The sequence below is a fragment of the Bubalus bubalis genome, chromosome X (assembly GCF_019923935.1).
Source record: "Bubalus bubalis isolate 160015118507 breed Murrah chromosome X, NDDB_SH_1, whole genome shotgun sequence".
NCBI lineage: Eukaryota > Metazoa > Chordata > Mammalia > Artiodactyla > Bovidae > Bubalus > Bubalus bubalis.
The window spans coordinates 123,023,855-123,047,765 of NC_059181.1; the positions used below are offsets into that span (position 1 = coordinate 123,023,855).

Here is a 23,911-nt window from a genome sequence, read left to right on the forward strand (position 1 = left end):
TGGAGTTTTCCTTCCTTCCAATTCCTCCTCGAGAATGAACTTGTGTCCTGAAGCATTGAACAAGGCATTTGAATCCCTGAATCAAGTCAGCGAGCTTAGAACTTCAACTACCTTCCCCCAAACCCCGCACAGGTGTTATCACCCTAGAGTGTTGATCCCAAGGCTGGCATCCCCTACCATCTACTGGTGCTTGTTCAGGGAAGTTAACAAACACGATGGGTGCCAGGGACACACAGGTTTGTGGTGCTCATGTTATTCTTGACACTGAGGCTGACTGCCAGTCAGTGGATGCCTCACACGGGCCTTTGGAATGCCTACCTTTTTGCTACATCCCTTCAGACTGAAGAGCAAGATCGCTGGGAATTCTGCTGCCCTGTCATGGATTGGAGGCTGTAGGTGGGTTGCAGCTATTCTCAGATACAAGCAAACAACTAAAGCAGCGGTTGCATTTTCTTCATATTCTTCCAAAATTGTCCTTTTAATATGTTATATCCCTCATCTGGGTGTTGCATCAGTAAGTCTAACCAGAGGGAACCTTTCACGTGTGTGTGTGTGTGTGTGTGTGTGTGTGAGTGTATACATACATCTATTCCCAAGCCCTACCAAACATCTAAATCCCCCTCTAGAAAATCACTAGCTAGAAATTACCCATCACATCCATCTCTAGAAAGAAAAGCCATCCTCTGGAACCTACCTCCTTCAAATAGTTAAAGGTTGGTTCAGATTGGAACAAGCATCAGTAATTCCTTCTTTCTATCCCCTTAAGTTTTTAGTTCAATCCTTTTTAATGGTTGAATAATATGCCATTGACCAACTGGGCTATCAGGGAAGCCCTGCATAGATACACATTCTATCCATCCATTATTGTATGTTTGGGTTTATATCAGTATAAATTGGTACACTGGTACATACCAGTATATTGGTATACACTGGCACATTGGTATTGATATATATACATCAGGAGTGAGTAACAGACTATCTGAAAATTAGATCAGAAAAGTCATAGCCAGTCATGGAGGACCAGAATAACATAGCCTTTCCTGCCTGATACAATCCCTCAGGACCTTTCCAGGTTCAACATCACATACATCTAAAAGCAGAGGTGGCGGGGAAGATGGAAGGAGCAGTTTCCATTATGTTATAAGTGAAAACACAAGTGTGGAGAAACCCACTAGCATGCCCTTGATTCCTTCAGCTCCTCCACCAGCTTGACATCTCTGAGGAAATTGGGTCATGGTTGATTGGCTACCTCCAACATGCCTGGAAGTGTGGCATCTCTGATATGATTCAGGAATTAAGCCCCAAGTGAGGCCTGCAAAGTTTCTTGAGGTGCTGGGCAATTTTAAGTAATGGCAGTTTTAATGTATTCACAACTAATTACAAAGCAATTTGTTTGGGGTCCCTATAACAGAAGTGGCCCCTATAATGGCTGTTTATCTGAGAGCATCACAGGAAACTGCCTGTCTGGCTCTTCTCACTGGCACTCCTTCCCTGTAGGGAACTGTCTTTGCAGGCACTGGGTTATGTTGTCTACCCTGGGCTACTGACCACCAGTGCTAGAAAGCAACATGCATCTTCAAGTACCAGGGAAGCAGACATATGAGAAAACCTAGAGCTTTTCTCCGAAGAGCACAGAGATGATGGAATTAATTAGAAGCTGATTGTAAATAATGAGTATTCCTGTTGATGTGAATTTTCCACTCGGGCTAAGGCTCCCAGTTACCTCTGCTATAACAGCAGGATGTGTTTAATGGGCAATGAAAGCACATTCCCATGAGAGGGGGATGGAAAAGGCATAAATGAGTGTTTGTGGATGAGCAGCACATGTCAGGATGTTGATCTACTGATGCTTATTTATCTAAATGAAAAGAGGCTAAAGAATAGAAAATACGTGGTTTCAAATCATTATTGTGACCTCTGTGACCTGAAATGGCGGCAGAGATGACCGGGAGAGTGAAATGCAAGTTATATCTTGCAGTTTAGCTACTGGAGCCTTAAGTCATGGGAAGGGAGGCCATCCATATGTTCTGTCAAAAACTCCAGGAATGGAGCTCCCAAAGTATTTATTTGACTCAGGCTCAATTAAAAGCCAGAATCTCAAGCCTATTGTGCCCTGTTGCTTGTTTTAGCAAATGAGGTCCTCTCCATGATCCACTGTATAACCTGCAGTGGTAAGCAGTTATCACTGTTATCATGATGTATTTATGCATCCCACAGTAAGCTGGTGTATTCATGGACTACATTCAGGATGTTAAGGGACTTCACCAGAATTGACCACTGGGTGGTTGCAGAAACAGTAAGAACATTCAAGAGGTGCAATAGCACACTCTGGAGCATGGGAGGATCCGAGGGCTTCCCTGCCTCCGTCAAGGATAAGGATAACCATGCAGCATGCTTTGAAGGGGGCCAAGTGTTTCAGGTTCATCACATCTCAGTGGAGCACAAGTTTCAGCCCTGTTTTACAGACTTTCCAAGTTCTGTTTATCAAGCTGAATGACAGATCATGAGGCTACACAGCAGTGTCTGGTGAAGTCAGAATTTGCTGATTTAATAAGCAGTCACTTGGCATTTACTATGTGCCAGGTGCTTTTGAATGTGTTTTATAGATATTACCTGGTTTTGTCCTCATAATGGCCCCATGAGTTAGGTATTATTGCTATCCAAGGTTTACAGATGAGATACTGAGGCACAGAGAGTTCAAAAGCTTACACAAGATCACACAGGCAGGAAGTGGAAGAGTCAGGATTGAAATCCAGGTTGGCTGGATTCAGAGCCCCTGTTCATAGCCATGTACTTTGCCGACTCCTTTAAACCTAAGTCTGAATAGATATTCTCACTCAAGATCAAACATATTTGTAATTATCCATTTTTGTTGTCTTTGCACTTCTACAACATAAAGAAGGACTTTGTTATGTGGGCATTTATTGTTATTCAGTTGCTAAATAGTGTCTGACTCTTTGCAATCCTATGGGCTGCAGCACACAAGGCTCCTCTGTCCTCCATCATCTCATGGAGTTTGCTCAAATTCATGCCCTTTGGTTCGGTGATGCTATCTAACCATCTCATCCTCTGCAGCCTCCTTCTATTTTTGCCTTCAATCTTTCCCAGCATCAGGGTACCCTTCATGGATCACAGCCTTGTTGAAGCAACGGGGCTTGCCTAACTCAATGAAGCTATGAGCCATGCCGTGCAGGGCCACCCAAGATGGACGGGTCACAGTGAAGAGTTCTGACAAAACATGGTCCACCAAAAGAGGAAATGTCAATCCACTCCAGTATTCTTACCTTGAGAACCCTGTGAAGTGCCAGATTGCCTATTAGATCATGAGTTGCTCAAGTCAGAGTTCACATGTCATACTCTGTGGTCCTGGTGGCCTCCATGGGCCTTGACACTAAGTAGAACATCAGAAAATGACTTGCAGATCACATGATCTGGTTGGATCAACTTTATTTGACCCTCAATACATGTCAACATGGCCATAAACACAAATAGGTGCAATGACGCAAGTACATTTCTCCAAACATCTGTAGGAGAGGTGCCTGATACTTACACAGCCAACAAAGACAAACAAACCTTTTTAGCCCGTGGGTAATTGTAAAAAGTCCCATTTTCCTGGCAAATCAGATCAATACTGTGAAAGAACAAGATGGTGGCAAGAGAGAGCTCCTCATAGAATGAGAAGCTAAGCCAGTGTCCCTCACGTGCTGGAAGAACTGTGGTGGCATTTAGGAAGAAATGACCCATCAGACACAATATGAAGGCAAGTTAAGCTTGGGGCTGGGAGTGGAGTGTCCTACAGAATAGTTGCAGAAGTGTGAGATGGAGCCCTTCCCTAAAATATTCACCAACAAGCTCAAATTTTTGAATATCTAATTACTTTAAATATAGTCCAAATAAACTGATTTTCACCATTTACCACCTGCTTTCTTGACATACCTTGAAAAACTCTACCCCAAACTTGCTGGGCAAAGATATCAGTAAATGGGCATAGATGAGAAAACTATAACTTGGAACCATAAGACTTCAAGCCTCTGCTGCCTTCCGAGCTCTCTCACCCAGAGATTCCCCACTGTGCTGGAAGGTGACATCACTCTCCATTTCCCTTCCCACTGGGACTTCCCTTGCATCTTGCCCTTCTGGGTGGTAAGCCTTTGCCATCATCTCTGCAAGATCTCTTGCTGTGAGGGACTTCCCTTCACTTGCCATCTTGTCAAACTACTGCCCATATAAAACTTGGGACATGCCACTGCCATATCATGGTCATAATCAGCCCCCATACCTCAGACTCATGAACAATTATGTGTGAGAGTCTAGAATCAGCTTTAAAATTACATACACCAGATTGTCAGTTGTGGTTATTGCTGAAGACATGGCTGAATTTTGAAGAAACTTTGTAGAGGGAAAAATATGATTTGTCTGAAGTTTTAAAAGTTTTTTCAAGAAGAGTGCATGTACTATTATCACTGTAATTAAAATACATAAGTAACTCTAACAACACGTTCATTTGTTAGTGTTAGTCACTCAGTCATGTCCAACTCCTTGAGACCCCATGGGGTGTAGCCCGCCAGGCTCCTCTGTCCATGGGATTCTCCAAGCAAGAATACTGGAGTGGGTTGCCGTGATCTTCTCCAGGGGATCTTTCTAACCCAGGGATTGAACCCAGGTTTCCTGCATTGCAGGTGGTTTCTTAACCATCTGAGCCGTCAGGGAAGCCAAAATAGTAGCTGTATATCAGCTAAAGTAACTGCTAGTTGACACAACAGGCAAAACCTGAAATTTGAATGGCTCAACTTGGGCTTCCCTGGTGGCTCTGATGGTAAAGAAACCACCTGCAATGCAGGAGACAGGAGGTGAAGGTTCTATCCCTAGTTCAGAAAGATCCCCTGGAGAAAAGAATAGCAACCCACTCCAGTGTTCTTGCGTGGAGAATCCCAGAGGAGCCTGGTGAACTTCAGTCCACAAGGCTGCAAAGGGTCAGACAAGACTGAGCAACAAACACTAACTCTGATCTCAGGGTTCCCCAGTTCCCATGCTGTTTCCATTCTGGAGTTCTACCACTGGATTGCCATGTTTGCTGTTGAGAGAAAGAGAAAGCACAGAAATGGCATACTGGCTCCAGACATGACCAACAATGCTCCTGCTCATATCTCCATGGCAATGGCTAGTCTCATGACCCTTCCTAACTACAAGTGGACAGACAGTGTAGTGTCACCTGTGTCTGGGATGGAGGAAAGGAAGACAAGATAGGGACAAGCACTTGTAGTCTCTCTCATACAGTGATCCATAGTAGGCGCTCAATTAAGAGTGGTCATTATCATTTGTTATGACTAGCTTCTTCATTTCGTGGAAGAGTTTCTGAGAAGGCCTGATTTGCCCTGATATCCTCCAGATATTTAAATGCCTCTGATACAGCAGATGTTTTCAAACACAATGTCATATTAATCTTAAGACTATCATGTAAATGTCAGTCAGGTGGATTTTCACGACACCACATAGCATAATTCTGTACTTCCCTTTGCGATCCTGATAATAACACTGACTGTAATGTCAGTCGACTGAGAATGATCTGTTTCCTTCTGATGCAAGGCTATCTTCTCCTGGGAGTCTCGGCTGCGTCCACATAACTGGATTTGCCTGAGCACATTCCCAGGTACTGTTAGGCATGCTGACAACCATGACCTTCCTGTGGGTCAGGTACCAGACAAGAGGCCAAGGAAGGCTGGCTAATTATTTGTTTGTTCTTTTATTTTTTTAATTTTATTTTATTTTTAAACTTTACAAAATTGTATTAGTTTTGCCAAATATCGAAATGAATCCACCACAGGTATAAAACCTGAGCTATAAAGGAACTATTTTTTCACCTCAGATGAGGATCTCACAGTTTTGTTTTCAAGAGTTCAGCTTTGAAAACCTTGGCTCCACTTCTGTGGTCATTCCTCATCTACCATGTAGGATGGAGGCTTTGGGTTTTGACCACCTAGTAAGCTCATTCATCCAGACATGTGTTCGGTGGCCAGTTTCAAAGAAGAAACCCCATTATAATACAGCTGCAAATGTCAGGAGGGTTTTAAATCCCTCTCTTTAACTTCAGGTTTATATCCAAAGAACCAGCTAATTATGTGGCAAATCAGAGTACTCATACATTCAACGGGAAAACATTTGGAGAATATGTTGAAGTTGCCCAGAAGGATTACCAGATGTCTAAAGGTTACTATCCAAAGCAAAGGGACTGTAGATGTTGGAGGGGTTCCGGAGTGAGGGTTGGGACAGCTGGAGGACTTCTGAAGGGAGTCAGAATGCTCTGTGTAGGGAAGGACAGGAGATCCTCCTGTGCAGCCTTCAGAAGGGGCAGCTGAGAGGAGCTGGTCAGCCTGGCAGGTTCAGTTGGGCAGGAGGTCCCTTGGCATCAGCAGGGACAGGGCTCTGCCCTCATGCAGGAGGTGCTGGGACTGGACAGAGATGCCAGCCTCCTGAAGACTCAGTTCTCAGCAAACACCAGAGCAGCGCCACAGTGCTTCTGATTCTCCTTGTCCCCTTCCTTCCACGGGTCTGCTTTTTGTCACCTCAGAGGCACTGTGTAGCACTGAGAAGAAGAAGCAGTGAGAAGTGAGAAGATTGGGCCATGGACTGAGATTGGCAGGAAGGGTGGGGACTCCAAAGGAATTGAGACCAGGGCTCTGAGCCCATCCCAGCCCTCACTATCACGTGATCCTGGGAAGATGCCCAAGCCCTGGGACCTCAGTTCTTCATCTGGGAGGTGAGAAGGTGTGAGGAACCCCGTGTGTTGGGTTGCAGGATGTGCCTGAGGGACGGGACAGAGCTCACAGGGCCTGGCAGCTGTTGGCATTTAATAGTGGGGCAGGAATCTCTCACACTGTTGCCCCCAGACACTCCCTTGCACTCTCCTCTTGCATTTTATTATCCTGTTCAACACAGAATTCAGTCTCCTCCAGAGGCTTCTCATGTTTTGCTATTTAACTTTTCATTTGCTTCATTTTATCTTCTCTAGTTTGCCAGGGTAGATTTTGGGAATAGAAGATAGCAGCCTACACTTGACCACCATCATGAGAGCTACAGGAAAATCACTAAATCTATAAATAATTTAAGCAGACTTGACATCTTTATAACAGTTTTCCCCCATAAATGAATATGGTATACTGCTCAGTTCAGTTCAGTTCAGTCACTCAGTCGTGTCCGACTCCTTGCGACCCCATGAATTGCAGCACGCCAGGCCTCCTTGTCCATCACCAACTGCCGGAGTTCACTCAAACTCATGTCCATCGAGGCGGTGATGCCATCCAGCCATCTCATCCTCTGTCGTCCCCTTCTCCTACTGCCCCCAATCCCTCCCAGCATCAGAGTCTTTTCCAATGAGTCAACTCTTCACATGAGGTGGCCAAAGTACTGGAGTTTCAGCTTTAGCAACAATCCTTCCAAAGAACACCCAGGACTGATCTCCTTTAGAATGGACTGGTTGGATCTCCTTGCAGTCCAAGGGACTCTCAAGAGTCTTCTCCAACACCACAGTTCAAAAGCATCAATTCTTTGGCATTCAGCCTTCTTCACAGTCCAACTCTCACATCCATACATGACTATTGGAAAAACCATAGCCTTGACTAGATGGACTTTTGTTGGCAAAGTAATGTCTCTCCTTTTGAATATGCTATCAAGGTTGGTCATAACTTTCCTTCCAAATATCTTTTAATTTCATGGCTGCAATCACCATCTGCAGTGATTTTGGAGCCCCCCAAAATAAAGTCTGACACTGTTTCCACTGTTTCCCCATCTATTTCCCATGAAGTGATGGGACCCGATGCCATGATCTTCGTTTTCTGAATGTTGAGCTTTAAGCCAACTTTTTCACTCTCCTTTTTCACTTTCATCAAGAGGCTTTTTAGTTCCTCTTCACTTTCTTCCATAAGGGTGGTGTCCTCTGCATATCAGAGGTCATTGATATTTCTCCCGGCAATCTTGATTCCAGCTTGTGCTTCTTCCAGCCCAGCGTTTCTCATGATGTACTCTGCATAGAAGTTCAATAAGCAGGGTGACAGTATACAGCCTTGACGTACTCCTTTTCCTACTTGGAACCAGTCTGTTGTTCCATTTCCAGTTCTAACTGTTGCTTCCTGACGTGCATATATACTGCTAGAGACTTTTTATTTGAGTCTATTTATGTGAGAATATTTATACCCATATCTATTTACAAATTTGTGTTGTAGCCTTTATTAAGATTTCTATATGTTTTGCTAGCCTTCTTAGGTAATTTTTGGATTTGTGTTATGAATGGGACATTTTTCAATTACATCTTCTAAATAGAACTTTTTGTGTGTGGCAAGGCTCTTCGTTTTGCTGTAGTAATCTTCCATATGAAGGTTTTTCCCATCTTTTATTAATTTGAGTATTCCATGTATTGATTTCTTTGAATTCCCTACCTAGATGACCATATTGTCACAAAATATCATGTTTTTCAATATTCATGCTTCTCATTTCCTTTGATATGCACAGTTCTAACTCTTTGTTCCAGTTATTTTTTGCATTGTACAAGGGAAAGGATGCATTTTTGACTTCTTCCTGTCTTTAATGGGAATGCATTGAACATTTCACTTTTAAGTATGTTTGCTGTAGATATTAGAAAATGGAAGTTCCTGTATAGTCTCAATTTGGTAAAAGTTGTACTCATGTTGAATTGATTTCATAGGCTTTGTCCACATCCATTGACATGCTTCAATGATTTCCCATAATTTGTTATTGTGGAGAACTATAATTGAGCTATTTTGTAGTTTGAATCATATTTTCATTCCTTACTCATAACCTGGCTGTTGTAATGCACTGATATATTGAATATGCTATTAGTTTGCTTAGGATATTTGCTACTGTGTGGGTGAACTTTGCTCAAGTGTTCTTTTCATGGTGAGAGTGGGGGTACGCATCTGGTTTTATAGTCAAGGAGAGCTAGTCTGGGAAAATAAGTTAAATAATTTCCCAGCTTTTTTTGTGTGTGCTTTAGAAGAGTTTACATAAGATGGAGATTAGTTTTCCCTGACCATTGGTGGAACTGGCCACCCAAACTGCCTGTCTTGGAACATTTGAAGGTAGCTTAGGTGATGACTACAGTTAAAATTTATGATGCTGTGAAAGTGCTGCACTCAATATGCCAGCAAATTCGGAAAACTCAGCAGTGGCCACAGGACTGGAAAAGGTCAGTTTTCATTCCAGTCCCAAAGAAAGGCAGTGCCAAAGAATGCTCAAACTACCACACAATTGCACTCATCTCACAGACTATTAAAGTAATGCTCAAAATTCTCCAAGCCAGGCTTCAGCAATACATGAACCATGAACTTCCAGATGTTCAAGCTGGTTTTACAAAAGACAGAGGAACCAACGATCAAATTGCCAACATCCACTGGATCATCGAAAAAGCAAGAGAGTTGCAGAAAAATATCTATTTCTACTTTATTGACTATGCCAAAGCCTTTGACTGTGTGGATCACAATAAACTGTGGAAAATTCTGAAAGAGATGGGAATACCAGACCACCTGACCTGCTCTTGAGAAACCTATATGCAGGTCAGGAAGCAACAGTTAGAACTGGACATGGAACAACAGACTGGTTCCAAATAGGAAAAGGAGTACGTCAAGGCTGTATATTGTCACCCTGCTTATTGAACTTCTATGCAGAGTACATCATGAGAAACGCTGGGCTGGAAGAAGCACAAGCTGGAATCAAGATTGCCGGGAGAAATATCAATGACCTCTGATATGTAGAGGACACCACCCTTATGGAAGAAAGTGAAGAGGAACTAAAAAGCCTCTTGATGAAAGTGAAAAAGGAGAGTGAAAAAGTTGGCTTAAAGCTCAACATTCAGAAAACGAAGATCATGGCATCGGGTCCCATCACTTCATGGGAAATAGATGGGGAAACAGTGTCAGACTTTATTTTTGGGGGCTCCAAAATCACTGCAGATGGTGATTGCAGCCATGAAATTAAAAGACACTTACTCCTTGGAAGGAAAGTTATGACCAACCTTGATAGCATATTCAAAAGGAGAGACATTACTTTGCCAACAAAAGTCCATCTAGTGAAGGCTATGGTTTTTCCAATAGTCATGTATGGTTGTGAGAGTTGGACTGTGAAGAAGGCTGAATGCCAAAGAATTGATGCTTTTGAACTGTGGTGTTGGAGAAGACTCTTGAGAGTCCCTTGGACTGCAAGGAGATCCAACCAGTCCATTCTAAAGGAGATCAGTCCTGGGTGTTCTTTGGAAGGATTGTTGCTAAAGCTGAAACTCCAGTACTTTGGCCACCTCATGTGAAGAGTTGACTCATTGGAAAAGACTCTGATGCTGGGAGGGATTGGGGGCAGTAGGAGAAGGGGACGACAGAGGATGAGATGGCTGGATGGCATCACCGCCTCGATGGACATGAGTTTGAGTGAACTCCGGCAGTTGGTGATGGACAAGGAGGCCTGGCGTGCTGCAATTCATGGGGTCGCAGAGCCAGACTGAACTGAACTGAATGTCTGTATTGCTTAAAGGTTTCTGTTTCTTTATGAACTGATTTGGTGTTTTGTTGTTGTTGTTGTTTAATTGTCCATTTTACACAGAATTTCAAATTTAATTGCGTGATATTTATAATAAAACTTTATTATTATAACAGATACTGTAAAACACATATAGCAGTAGTGAATGGTATAAGGGACCCAGTATATTTGGCAGCCAGCATCAATCATCTGCAGTACATTCCCATGTACCCTCACCTTCCCCACATCTCTGCCAATAGACTAATGTGAAGGTAGTCCAAGACATCAGGATGTTCCATCTTTAACTATGTCAGTATGCATTTCTAAAACACAGAAATCTTTTATAAAACATAAACCCAAAACAATGATCATTGCTAAAAATTTAAATGTTTTAACAAGAACAAATATCTAGTAATTTTTCACATTTACCTTATACAGTAATTTTTTTTAGCTTGTTTGGATCACAAGTACAGTCTGTATATTGTGATTTTTTTTTATGCTCCTTAAGTATTTTTTTAATCAATAGGTTTCCCCTGCATCATCTTTTTTTCTTGTAGTTTTTGTTGTGAGGAAAAAGCAGGTTTTGTATTTCTCAAGTTTTCCATAATATAGATTTTGTTGAGTGAAACAGTTTGATGTCATTTAACATGTTTGGCCCCTCAACAGTTCTTTAAATTGCTAGTTACAGGTAAAAGCTTGATTTACTTGTTTATTTATAAGACTGCTACCTAGGTGACGCCATATAATTCCATTAAGAAGAACAGAATGTTTGTTGTCCTTTGTGCTGAGTTGGCAGTCATTGATGATCCTCACCTTCATTTACCCATTGGGGGTTACAGAGGGGTAAATTTAAAATTCTCTCATTCAGTTTTAGTTCAGTACCTGAAATTGTTTCATATGGAGAAACTTTTCCTTGCCCACCATTTGCTTATCTTGAGGGAATCATATAGCATATTTGCTGCATTTTTATATCATTTAAATATCTCTTGCATCTATAGTTTATACAGTTTTAACTTATATTATTTACATGTTATTTTTTTCCTTAGTATCTGGTCGTATTTTCAAAAAAGTCTGTTTCATAAATATTTTCAAAGAATTGGCTTTTATGTTTTTGCCTTACTGCTTTCTAATTCATTATTTCTGCACTTATCTTCATTATTTCCTACTTTCTAGTACTTAAGGTTTTCTAGGTTACCAGGCTTCTTGAATTTCTTGGGTGATTTAAATAGCTCTTATTTTCTAATACATCTGCTTAAGGCTATATATTTACCTTTGAGTACCACTTTGGCTCTGTTGCACAGCCATGCTATTTAACCTCATGTATATTGCTTGAATTGTTTTTTGCAAGTTGACTAAATCTATTACTTATGAATAGAATTTTTCAATATATGCCCCCAAACTAGTGAGTGTAAAAATTATTTTTGAGAAGGCTGTGAAGATGATGATGAAAGATACATTATTTGGGGAATGTTTCGAAGTCCAGGGCGATTTTGTTTTATTTTTATTAATTAGAGAGAGACAAACATATTTAACTTCTGGTAACAAAGCTGGGTTTATACCAGGAATGCAAAGGAGTTTAACACTAGAAGATCAGTCATTATAATTGGCTGCATGTTGCAGTCAGGATTGTCCAGGAAAATAGAAACCACTGTAAACATTTAACATGGAGGGAACTTAATGCACGGGGTTGGTTACAAAAGTGGTAAGATGCTAAGAAGGAGAGAATTGGGAAACCCAATTACTAGCAACACAAGGAAATCAGTCACTTCTAGGATGGAAGGACAAAGAAAGGAGATAGTGTTATTGGAACCTGGTGTTGAATTCAATAGGATCCAGAGCCATGATGGGTCAATCTCATGGTTGAATGGTTGGAGCCATGGAGAATATGGAACCATTGAAGGACAAGCCACCTGATGCAGAGGAATGAGAAAAATCTTTGACTGCTCTGTCTTCCAGGGTTCTAATCTCTTGCTGATGTTTCTGGTTAGCTGAACCAAAATGGCAGCCAACTGTTGGCTAGTTTGATTTCAGCCTGCTGGAGTCGGCCCCTGTATAATCTAGAACAGAGCAAGGATGAATGAGGGATGGATCTGGGAATATGTAAGCCCAGGATTGCCTTCTTACAATAAAAGATTGAGTGAGAAAAATCAGACCTATATCGATACAGAAAAGTATCTAATAAAAATCAACATCCAGTCATCATAAAAAGAAGTGTAAGTCCCAAAGTATTCAACTGGGATAATGCGTTTTTGGGAGGAAGACCAGAGAGACAAAGTGCCATTCTTATCACATCATATCAAGGGTACATGATTTATCCACATGATTTATCTCCATTGATATTTACCTTGATCACCTAGCTGAAGTAGTGTTTGTCAGGTTTTCTCCTCTCTTGAGCTCAGATGCAAAAATAAGGAAGAGAGGAAGCTAGTATTTGGATCATTTCCTAAATAACCAGACAAATCACTGCTAACTGTGGCTAACTTGTCACACAGATTACAACCCAACAAAAAATATTCAGCTCTATTTCCTGCAGTGAAACAGAAGTCTTCCAACATGGAAAACAATAAATGGGATCATGGTGTAAATAGAGAATATATGGGGGTTTGTGTTCAACTTAGAGGGGCCCTGAATATCAGAGGAAGGGATGTGGATCTTATTTTACATGCTAAGTTGCTTCAGTTGTGTCAGACTCTTTGTGAACCTATGGACTGTAGTCCTCCAGGCTCCTCTGTCCATGGGACTCTCCAGGCAAGAATACTGGAGTGGGTTGCCATTTCCTTCTCCAGGAGATCTTCCCAACCCAGGGATCAAACCTGCATCCCTTACGTCTCTGGCATTGGCAGGCAGGTTCATTTCCATTGGCGCCACCTGGGAAGCTTTTCTTTTATGGGTGGTAGAGAATTAATCAGTGGAGTGACATGATCACACCTGGGCTCCTCTCACCCTCCTCAGTTCCTTTGGGGAGTGGGATTTGGATCCGTTTTCTTATATACTGTCCTCACTGGGTATGCTGCTGCTGCTAAGTCACTTCAATCGTGTCTGACTCTGTGCAACCCCATAGACGGCAGCCCACCAGGCTCCCCTGTCCTTGGGATTCTCCAGGCAAGAACACTGGAGTGGGTTGCCATTTCCTTCTCCAATGCATGAAATTGAAAAGTGAAAGTGATGTCGCTCAGTCATGTCCAACTCTTAGCAACCCCATGGACTGCAGCCTACCAGGCTCCTCCGTCCATGGGATTTTCCAGGCAAGAGTACTGGAGTGGGGTGCCATTGCCTTCTCCCACTGGGTATGAGGAAGGCTTAAATGTTCTTAGTTTGTGGTGTATTTATGAATACCACAAAAGAAGGGCACCATTTAAACTCCCATCTAAGAACAATCCTTTGTTCATTTTGAGATGAAGGTATTTCAATAAGACACACTTTCAGTTCACCTGTGTTCTCTTTATTCTTTCAGGTCAAACTCCATCCAGTGACTGCTTGACATCATGGCCCCAAACCCAGGAAAGCATGAAGTTTTGATGAACAGCTGAAAACACCTGCTGAGAATCCTCATTGTGTCTTATGGACTCTCGAACCTATGGTCATGTGCACCATTGTATTTGCAACTGCATTTTGGTCATAGGCCTATTTTTCTGCTTAGGTATCTATCACCTTACTGTCTTGAGCTCTCTGTTGCTAGAAGGTTGGATTTGCTAACCAAACACAGTCTCAGGTCCTTTTGACTTAAGCAAAAGTGAAACAGAATTACTAAACACTTGTTTCATACACTCACTTTTCTGTAACAGTGATAGGAAGGCCAGGCCTGGAATTCGGACTTTGTGGGCACTTGTGTCTTCTGTACTGACATGTAACACATACACTATCAGGGAAGGGACAGAATGTTTATTTTCTTAGAAGAATCAAAGGTCTCTGTGTCTTGAATGTGCCAGAGGACATTTTAGGAAAGGACTGGGTTTTATACTTCTGGAAGTCATCAGAATATTATACTCCTCCAAACCTGAATTGCCTTCCTATTGTGCCTGGTTGGCTATTTCCTCCTAAATGCCACTTTGGTTCTCCTAGCAGTTGGAGGTCATGGGCTCAGCTTGTCATTCTATGAGGAGCTCTTTCTTGCCATCATTTTGTACTTTCAGAGCAGTCATCAGACTTTCAAGAAAAATGGGATTTTTTTTAAAGCTACCCATGGGCTAAAATGGTTCTCTCTCTGTTGGCTATGTAAGTGGTAGGCACCTCTCCACAGATGTTTGCAGAGGTGTACTTGTGTCACTGCTCCTGTTTGTGTTTATGGTTGTGTTGACATTTTGCATGTATTGGGGGCCAAGTAAAGTTGATCCAACCAGATTGCAAGAGCCGTGATAAGACATTATTTAGCAAACACTTTCTGATCTCCCACTGAGTGCCAAGGCCCATGGTGGACACCAGGACCACAGAACATGACCAGTAACCCTTACCCAGAGGAGCTTATAATCTTGATAGCTTAGTTGCTGCAAACTTTTGACTATTCTTCAGAGTTCTGATAAAGTTGGTTCTGACAATTTCTGCTTGAGTTTTTTATGTTTCTGAGGGTCTAAAGATTTTGTTTTTAGAAAATTTTAAAATATGATATCCATTCTCTAATAGTTGTAGTACTATACAGGTTATTCATTTCATCAGAGGTGAATTGAGTACTTTCTGGATTTTGAGAAATTGTACAATTCCATTTAAGTTCTTGAATTTATGTACTGTACATAGATTTGTTCTTAGTGTTTCTTTGTTATCCTTCCAACATGTTTAGTGTAGGGCTTGTAGAATTATAATGATAGCCAATATTTCATTTCTGATATTAGTAATTTGTCTTCTCTTATTAGTAATTTGTCTTCTCTTTTATGATTTTGTTTATCTGGTGTTTTATCAATTTTGTTGATCTTTTCAATGAACCATTTTTTCCCCATTTTTTTTCCTTATTTTTTTATTTCAATTTTTTTTTCTCTTCTGTTTTTGGTTTGTTTCTTTTCAGACTGCTTTGGGTAAAGTTTTCTCTTCTTTTTCTAAGTTAAGGTGGAAGCACAGATTATTGCTTGAGGTCTTTCTTCTTTCTTAAAAACATTAAATGCTGTAATTTTCCCTCTTAACACTGATTTAGCTGCATCCCATAAATTGTAATACATTGCACTTTCATTTTAATTCATTCCAGTGCAGTTTATACTTCCTTGAGAATCTCTCTTTGAAGTATGGATGGTTGTTTAATTTGCAAGTGTTTTGAGATTTTTCTTCTCCTTCCATATTATTTGATTTCTGGTTTGATTCTTTTCTTGTCAGAAAACATACTCTGCATCATTTAACTTTTTAAAATTTGTTTTGGTGATATATGATGCTATCTTGGTGAATGTTTCCCATGTGCTTGAAATAAATGTGCATTTTTCTGTGGTTGATGCAGTGATATTTAAATCCATAGTGTTTGTGAATCACACAGGTCCCAGCCTGCCCCTTGGGCAATGGTTCAGTTCTCCATGCTTTTGGTATTCAGTCTATGGTGAGATTCCTGGATGCACAGCTCAGGTCGAACTCAGGAGTTCCTACAACTTGCTGGAATCTCTTTCTCATATTTGCTCTTCTCCACTACATGCCTTCACTCTTTGGCTACCAGAAGACTCTCCTTCTGGTCCTCTTACTCAGTGTAGGGGGTATTTAGTTTCCTCACTCTGTTGTGTACTTCCTTGAATAGATTCACCTAGATGACTAAGTGGTGAGATAATACAAAAATACCACAACAGTCACTTCTCACAAAAATTTTTCTTTACAGAGAGAAATACCGACCTCTCTCAAAGTTTTAGGTGTCTGCCATGTTGTTATTGAGTCTTCCACCACAGGGTTACAGATCTGGGCCTGGGGCTTCCTTCTACTCATGTTATATATACCTCAGTATATTCATCCTAGTTTGCTTTACACCAGGGATCAGAAAATTTTCATGGAAAATGGCTAAATTGGAAATATTTTTGATTTTGTTGGCCATATTTTCTCTGACATAGATAGATTTTGTATTTTATTTTTGTATTATAGTCATAGTAATTTTGTGTTTAATGTATTCATATTTTATGTTTACAGTTAATTTTGTTATTTAATTGATAGATTTACTTAATATTAAGCTTTAATTTATTTAATATTTATAACATTATAATAGTAATTAGCTTATATTATATTTTTACATTTATTCTTTACCTCATGTTCTTTTTTTGCTAGAGGGTCATTTCACATCCAGCATCCCACAGTCCATGTAGCTGTCATGTTTCCTAAAACTTGTCTTTGCAGTGACAGTTTCTCAGAAATTCCTTTTTTTTTTTTTATGACATTGACAATTTTGAGGTATATGGGCTAAGAATATTGTAGGGACTTCCCTCATGGTCCAGTGGTTAGGATTCTGTGCTTCCACTGCAGGGGGCACGAGTTCGAGCCCTGGTCAGGGAACTAAGAGTGGCCAAAAATGTAAAACGTCAAACTAGGTTGTGGCAACCACAAGTCCCTCTTTATACCTAACCACTTTATGCTTGAGCTCCACACAATGCAGGACACTCTGATTAAGTTAAGGGTGTGGTGCACAGATATTTGAGTATCATGGTCCTTTTCTCACCTTAAAGGACAATTTCATGGATTCCTCAAAAAGGTGATGGAGTTCTAGGAAATAAATTACAGCCACTCTCAGTTCAGCACAGCTTCTGCAGACATTGGTGTTTACTCATCACAGGAGTAACTGCTAACAGTCAATGGGAGACATGGAATTATCATGTTACAGATCATTTCTCCAGTTCCCAGAGGGGGAAAAGGGTGTCCTCAAGATCTTACCCTGGAGAGCCAGCTCTCTGTGCCGCCCTTCTGGCAGGGGTTGCCAAAAATAGTTTTGTGGAGGGAGAGTGGGAAAGACTCAGATACAGTTGGAGCAAGGGTAGAGTGGCCCTTGTCCTGGCCTCTTTAAAACTGGACTTTGGGTTCAACCCTAGAGCTGAGGAAATGGCTTGGGATGCCCACGGTCAGGGCAATGTGACCTAGAACAAAGACTCTTTTACATAAAGAATGAAGGTCTCTGTTTATTATATCTACAGATATTGCAACATATATGCTCATCTCTTTGGGAGAGATTCTGGCTCCTGACCCCTGGGTGGGGAGGACTTGGCTCTAATCCAGGGCAGGTGGGTCTCTCTCTGAAGCTCTTCATTCAGATAACTGGAATCAAGAGTAATTCATCACTTTTTTAAGGATTAATCAAGTGCATTTCAAGTTCACTTCAAAGGCAGTTCAAATGATGAAAATATACAAGACCCAATACACTTGAAGGCCATAGACCAAGTGCAAAATTCAGAATAAGACTTTAGGAGAGCAGAACACTATGAAGATACTGTTAGACAGACTTCGCCTATGTCTGCTTTTCTGTTGCATCTTGCTCTGTCACATGGTGTTTACTAGATTGGACTCTGTGGTGGTAATTGTCAAAGCTGGGAAATGGACTTACATTGTTCTCTGTTTGTATTTGGGGGGAAGAGATAACACTTTCTGAGTAATCAATCTTTGAACCAGGAAAGCAATTCTTAACCTGCATGTGTCCTCTAGTCTCATTAGGTATTCCTACTCTTCAGTCAGGAAAGGTGAAGGAATTGGAAATTAAAAAGTCTAACAGTGTACAGATACCAACTTTAAAAAATTAAAACAAGCAGGAAAGGATTCTGATCTACAGAATGGTTTCCAGAGTGTCATGTGAGATGCTGTACTGGAGCCAGAAGTGACAGCATCTCATAAGGGATGTTTAAAATTTTGCTCACGCTGAGAACTGTTTCTTGCTGAAATCGGGAAGCATCACATGGGTGAATGACACCACCATTGCATTTAGGTTTACTCTACTAGAAGAGAATCCTCGCTAGCAAGGAGGGATGGAGTTCAAGCAAAAATCTTGACATGTTGATATGGTATATTTATAAATGGTGAAATGATTACTGACATAGCATTAGCTACCACCTCCATCTTGTCACATTTCTTTTTTGTGGTGAGAACATAGAAATTCTACTCTCTTAGCAACAGTCAAGAATTTGACAAATAATTTTGAGCTATAAGCATCCTGCTGTACACTGGATCCCAAAACTTTTTAGTATTATAAGTGGGGGCTGGTACCCTGTGAACAATCTCTCCCTATTTCCCCATCCCCTAACCCTTGGTAAGCACCACTCTCTTCTCTGTTTGTCCCTTTTACTTTTTAAATTTATTTTTATTTATTTAGTTAGTTTTGGCATTGCTTCTTAGCATATGGGATCTTAGTTCCCCAACCAGGGATCAAATCCATGCTCCGTACTTTGGAAGTGTGGATTTGTAGCCACTGGAATGCCAGCAAAGTCCGGGTTTGTCCTTTTTAGATTCCACATGTAAGTGATAACAAACTGTATTTATCTTTTTCTTCTCACTTATTTTACTTAGCATAATGTCCTCAAGCTCCTTCCAAGTTGTTGCAAATGGCAGGATTCCATTCTCTCACATGGCTGTATACTGAATATGTCGCAATTTCTTTATCCATTCATCCACTGATGAGCACTTAGGTTGTATCCATATTTTGGCTATTGTGAACAATGATGCAATAAATGTAGGAGTGCAGATATCTTTTAGATATTCTATTTTCATTTCCTTTTGAATATACATGCAGAAGTGGAATTGCTGGATCATATGGTAGCGTCCTTGACTGTGTTCTTTGATGCACAGACTTTTTCTTTATTTTGATGAGGTCTAATTTATCTGTTTTCTTTTTTTTTTTTTTGCCTCTCTTTTTGGTGTCATATCCATGAAATCATTACCATCTAAAATATTTCTAGATATATAAATAAACACAGGATAGGAAGTACACATATAATTTTTTGCTCTGTCAACCAAGAGGTCCCCAGAACCAATGACCCTTCAGTACCAATGAGCACACTTAGTGTACAGATATAGTTTTGTCAATAACATTTGACAATAAAAGGAACAGGGCTCCATGGAAAAACTGAAGATTCTAGAACTGGGACAGGAAATAGGAAAATGAGCCTGGAACATCTTTGTAGGGTGTGAAAAAATGTGCTCAAAAATATTTCAAAAAGGAAGCAACATTTCCAGGGTTATTTCCAAAGGTATATACAAAGGGAGCTGACAGAAAGAGCTCCCAATGGCCAATCCAAGAACAGTTTGAAAATAAAAATATATAAAGTTGTATTGGATTTTAACCCAAAGTGTAATATAAATACCATGAGTCCATACTGAGAAAAATAAATGATTTCCTAATTACACAAACAAGGATACACAAATCTCCCACAGAGAAAAATTCCAGTTTATGCAGACACTCCTGCTTCTAGAAAGTGGAGCACAACTCCCCACCCCTGAAGCATGGACCACATCGTGACTTTCTTCCAAAGAGGACAGGATGGAAAGGGGGCATAAAACAATCACTTTATCACATAGACACCTGACAAGCACTACTTCAGCCAGATGATCAATGAGAGCATCATCAGTGATCAATTGTGCTAATAGTATGTACACTTGATACAATGTGATGAGAATGTGATTTTACATCTGTAATATAAGTCCCCAAACTCATAATCCCAGACTAGGCACAAGTAAAATATCAGACAAATCACAGTCAAGGGACATTGTAGAAAACATCTGCTGAGTACTCCTCAAAACTCTCAAGATCATCCTAAACAAAGAAATGTTAAACCTAAGAGGAACCCAAGGAGACATTACAACTAAAGGTTAGGATAATTTCCTGGCCAGGATCCTGCAGTGGGAAAAACCTATACAAATCTGAGTAAAGTATGGACTTTAGTTGATAATAAATAATGCATCAATACTTCCTCATTAATTGTAATAAATGTATCATATTAATGTAAGATATTAGGAACAGGGGAAACTGGGTGAGGGCATATGACAATTCTGCTATTTTCACAAATATTATTCAAATCTTAAAGGGTCAAAAAGGAAAAGGTCAAGATAAACTCTGTTGATAGTTGCAAAATAAAAAAGACAAGGAAACTTTGGGCAAAAGATACTGGGTATGTTAAAAAAAAAAAGGAAATAGAAAGGAAACCAAACACAAGCACACAGAACCTGAAAGTGTGAAACAGCCCTACCTAAGTAATCTTCACATTTTCCTCTCCCTTAACTTCCAATCCTATATAACATACTAACCTGGCCTCTTCCACCACAGAAACATCTCTGGATCCACTTTTTTCCCAAGCCCCACAAACACTGCCCTGATCCAAACTCATGGATATTTTGCCTGGATATGGCAAGAGCCACCAACAGAGGCCAGGGATAGACCTGGAACCCAGTACTTCCTCAAAAACCACTTTAAGACCTCTGCCAGTGTTATTTGCCTCAGAAGAAGTATGTCAAGATCCAGGCAGGGGTCAGTGTCTTGCCAAAGATACAAGGGTCCAAAGCAAACCTTTACCTGTACGTATGTGTGAGCATGCTCAGTCACTCAGTCACGTCCGATTCTTTGCTACCCCATGGACTGTAGCCCCTTGGGCTTCTCTGTCCATGGGATTTCCCAGGTAAGAATACTGGAGTAGGCTGCCATTTCCTCCTCCAGAGTATCTTTCCACCCAAGGATCGAACTTGAGTCTCCTACACTGCAGGCAGATTCTTTAACACTGAGCTTCCAGAGAAGCCATTAGGAAACACACAGACTTCTCAGAGGAGCAGAACATTCACTGAGAGTCCTTAACCCAGGGAGATGCCTGTCCAATCTGTGGTGCCCTGGGCAAGATCAGCTTGGGAACAGGGTGGTGTGTGTCCACACAGAAGCTGCTGCTAAAGATGCTGGATCTTGGAAATTAGGTCCAGATAAGTCAGTGGGGGCAGGGGGCAGTTTGGGCCTCCTAGCAACCAAAGGCCTGAGGTTCTTATGTACCCAGAGCAAGAACCCAACCACACCTAACAGTCATATCTAATGAGGGGCATGAGGAGTACATGTTATGAGAGCTGTCACGTATCCATCCTGGACTGCCCCGTGAAGCTGTGGTCCCAGCCTTGGCTCCAAAGCACAGCTGTCCTCATGGAGGCTGGGGTGGCAGCTCACCTGCAGCGGCATCTGCTACCCACTCCTTCTCCCAGCCAGCCCTGGGGCAGGCCAGGGGCTTGCTGCTTCCACCTCTCTGGGGCAGCCGACCCTCTTTGAAGCCTGCACCCCTGGGACCCCCAAGTTCACTCCTGCCTGGCTCCTTTCCTAATCCTCATTGGAGTCTGGGGCTTCTGGCACCTAGGAGAGCATCCTGGGTACCACCTCTGCCATCTGCTAGAGCCTGTCTTCTGCTCAAACAGCCCAACTGGCTCCTAGTTGACTTTGAAGGTGGCTGAACAGATACCCCTCTGCCTCTCACACTCAGGCTCAAAAGCCAGGACCTCACAGTTACATTCACAAGACCCTGAGTTTACTCCAACACATGGGATTCCACAGGGAATGGTCTGATACACCTCGGGATCATGTAGATGTTCCCCACACTTCCATGGCAATGATTACTGCTGACCCACCAAGAGGAGACTTGCCCTGGGGCTGCATCAAGTCCTGCAGGCTGCACCTGAAGCACCTTGGAAGGGGATGCTGCCATGGGACTTCCAGATAAAGATATACACATGAGGTCATCAAGACCAGGGCCTAACCCACTCTCAGTGAGGGGACAGGCAGGACATATCCCAAGGCCAGATTCCGGGGGAGAGGGGGCACTGTGAGCAGATGGGGTGGGGGGACTCAGGACTGGGCCCCATGAGGAGGATGCCCCCAACCCCAACAGGGAACGTTGGCATTTGGCTGCTGCCCTCCTGATGGAGACTGAGCACAGCCCTGAGGGGGCTGACAGTGCAGCTCATGGTGGGTGGGGGCAGGGTGTGGGCCTCTGTGGGGGGTGGGTGGAATTCCTGCAGCCAGCTTCCTGTGGGGCAGCCTCTCTCAAGGTTCATAGGTGCAGGACTTTAGTCTCTTGGAGAGGAACCACACTCAGAGTGGTCTGTGTCTGTGTGATGTCCTGGCTTGAGGATTAACCACCTGGAGCCTGTGTCCCTTCAAAACAAATGGTCCTGACAAAAATGCTTCTGCTTAAAATTCACTGGTCACAGGTAATCACATCACCCTTCCTAAGTGAAGAGGCCTGGAAGGGTCATGTTCTCATGTGTGCAGGGAGAGAATAAAACAAAAGGTGGCTGAACACCTAACATCTCTTCATAGTGCCAAGCAAATGCTCAATAAAGAGCAGCAGTTAGAATTTATAATGACAAAATCTCCTTTGTTTTGGGGAGGAGAGTCTGAGTAGGTCACATGGGTCTTGAAATTCTCCACCTTTTCCAAGTGTCCACTGACTATGTAGCAGCTGCCACATATGTGGCCAGAATCACATCTCCTGTTCCCATGTTCTCTGGCACTCAGCAGGGAGAGCTGCCCCTTCAGCCCCCTGCACCCTTCTGCACCCCCCACCACAGTGATCTCACCACCTCCTTAGGCCCGGAAGTCGCTCCTGCCTTTTGATGCCAGGCACAGCATTAACCTGTGAGTCCTCTGCTGCCTCCACACTTCTCAACCTGCCTGAACCCAGGGACGCTGGCAGATGTTACATCTTTACTGGTGAGTACTTATTTCTAGTGTTATTCAGATCACAGACTCTGTCCCTCTCTCCTCTGGAAATTTTTTTTTGTTTTCAAGACACCTCAGAAAATCAACAGCTCAATAAGAAACAGAATAGACTCAGCCTCCTCCCCCTCCCCAGTCTCCTGCTACACCCTTGAGGAAACCTTGCCCCAGGAAGCTCTGAATGAGATGGTGGCTAACCTGATGAAGTTTCTGCTCCTTAAGTGTCAGGCCAAAGAGCTGACCTCCCAGGTGGAAATGCTGAAGAAGGTGCTCAGGGATAACCAGGAACACTTCCCAGTGGTGTTCAGCCAAGGCTCAGAGTGCCTGCAGCTGGACTGTGGCATTGAGGTGAAGGAGGTAGACCCCAGCATGGTCCCCACCCTGGGAATCACCTGCTATGCAATGCTGAGCAGTGGGCAGGGCCTGCCCAAGGCCAGCCTTGCAGTGCTGGTCCTCAGCCTGATCATGTGGAATGGAGACCACACCCCTGAGGAGGTTTGGGGAGCACTCAGCAGGATGGGAGTGTGTGTTGAGAGTGAGCACTGCGTCTTTGGGGAGCCCAGGACGCTTCTGACCCATGTGTGGGTGCAGCAGGGGTACATGGAGTACCAGCAGGTGCTTTACAGCCACCCTGCCTGCTATGAGTTTCTGTGGGGTACTCGGGCCTATGCAGAGAACAGCAAGTGGCAAGTCATGGCATTTCTGCTCAGGTTCAAATGTAAGGCTTTGAGGGCCTTCCCAATGCAGTCTGTAGAGGCTGCAAGGGAGGAGTATGAGGCAGCCTGA

At 42.3% G+C, this 23,911-nt stretch overlaps 1 protein-coding gene across 1 annotated transcript; it reads left to right on the top strand.

Moving 5' to 3' along the window:
* The first annotated feature begins 3,472 nt into the window (after positions 1-3,472).
* LOC123465376 (melanoma-associated antigen 10-like) lies at positions 3,473-23,911 on the top strand. The gene is made up of 4 exons (XM_045164355.1): positions 3,473-3,588; positions 6,092-6,254; positions 11,251-11,361; positions 23,198-23,911. Exons 1-4 carry the CDS (start codon positions 3,473-3,475, stop codon positions 23,909-23,911), a joined length of 1,104 nt encoding a protein of 367 aa, XP_045020290.1.

What these genes read in the sequence shown, in the direction of transcription:
- LOC123465376 (XM_045164355.1), top strand. Translation starts at nt 3,473, where the DNA reads ATGGCCATAAACACAAATAGGTGCAATGACGCAAGTACATTTCTCCAA. An exon ending in GATGTTGGAGGGGTTCCGGA is followed by an intron (nt 6,255 to 11,250) that starts GTGAGGGTTGGG and finishes ACTGCTACCTAG; the next exon opens with GTGACGCCATATAATTCCAT. An exon ending in CCATTGGGGGTTACAGAGGG is followed by an intron (nt 11,362 to 23,197) that starts GTAAATTTAAAA and finishes TTTGTTTTCAAG; the next exon opens with ACACCTCAGAAAATCAACAG.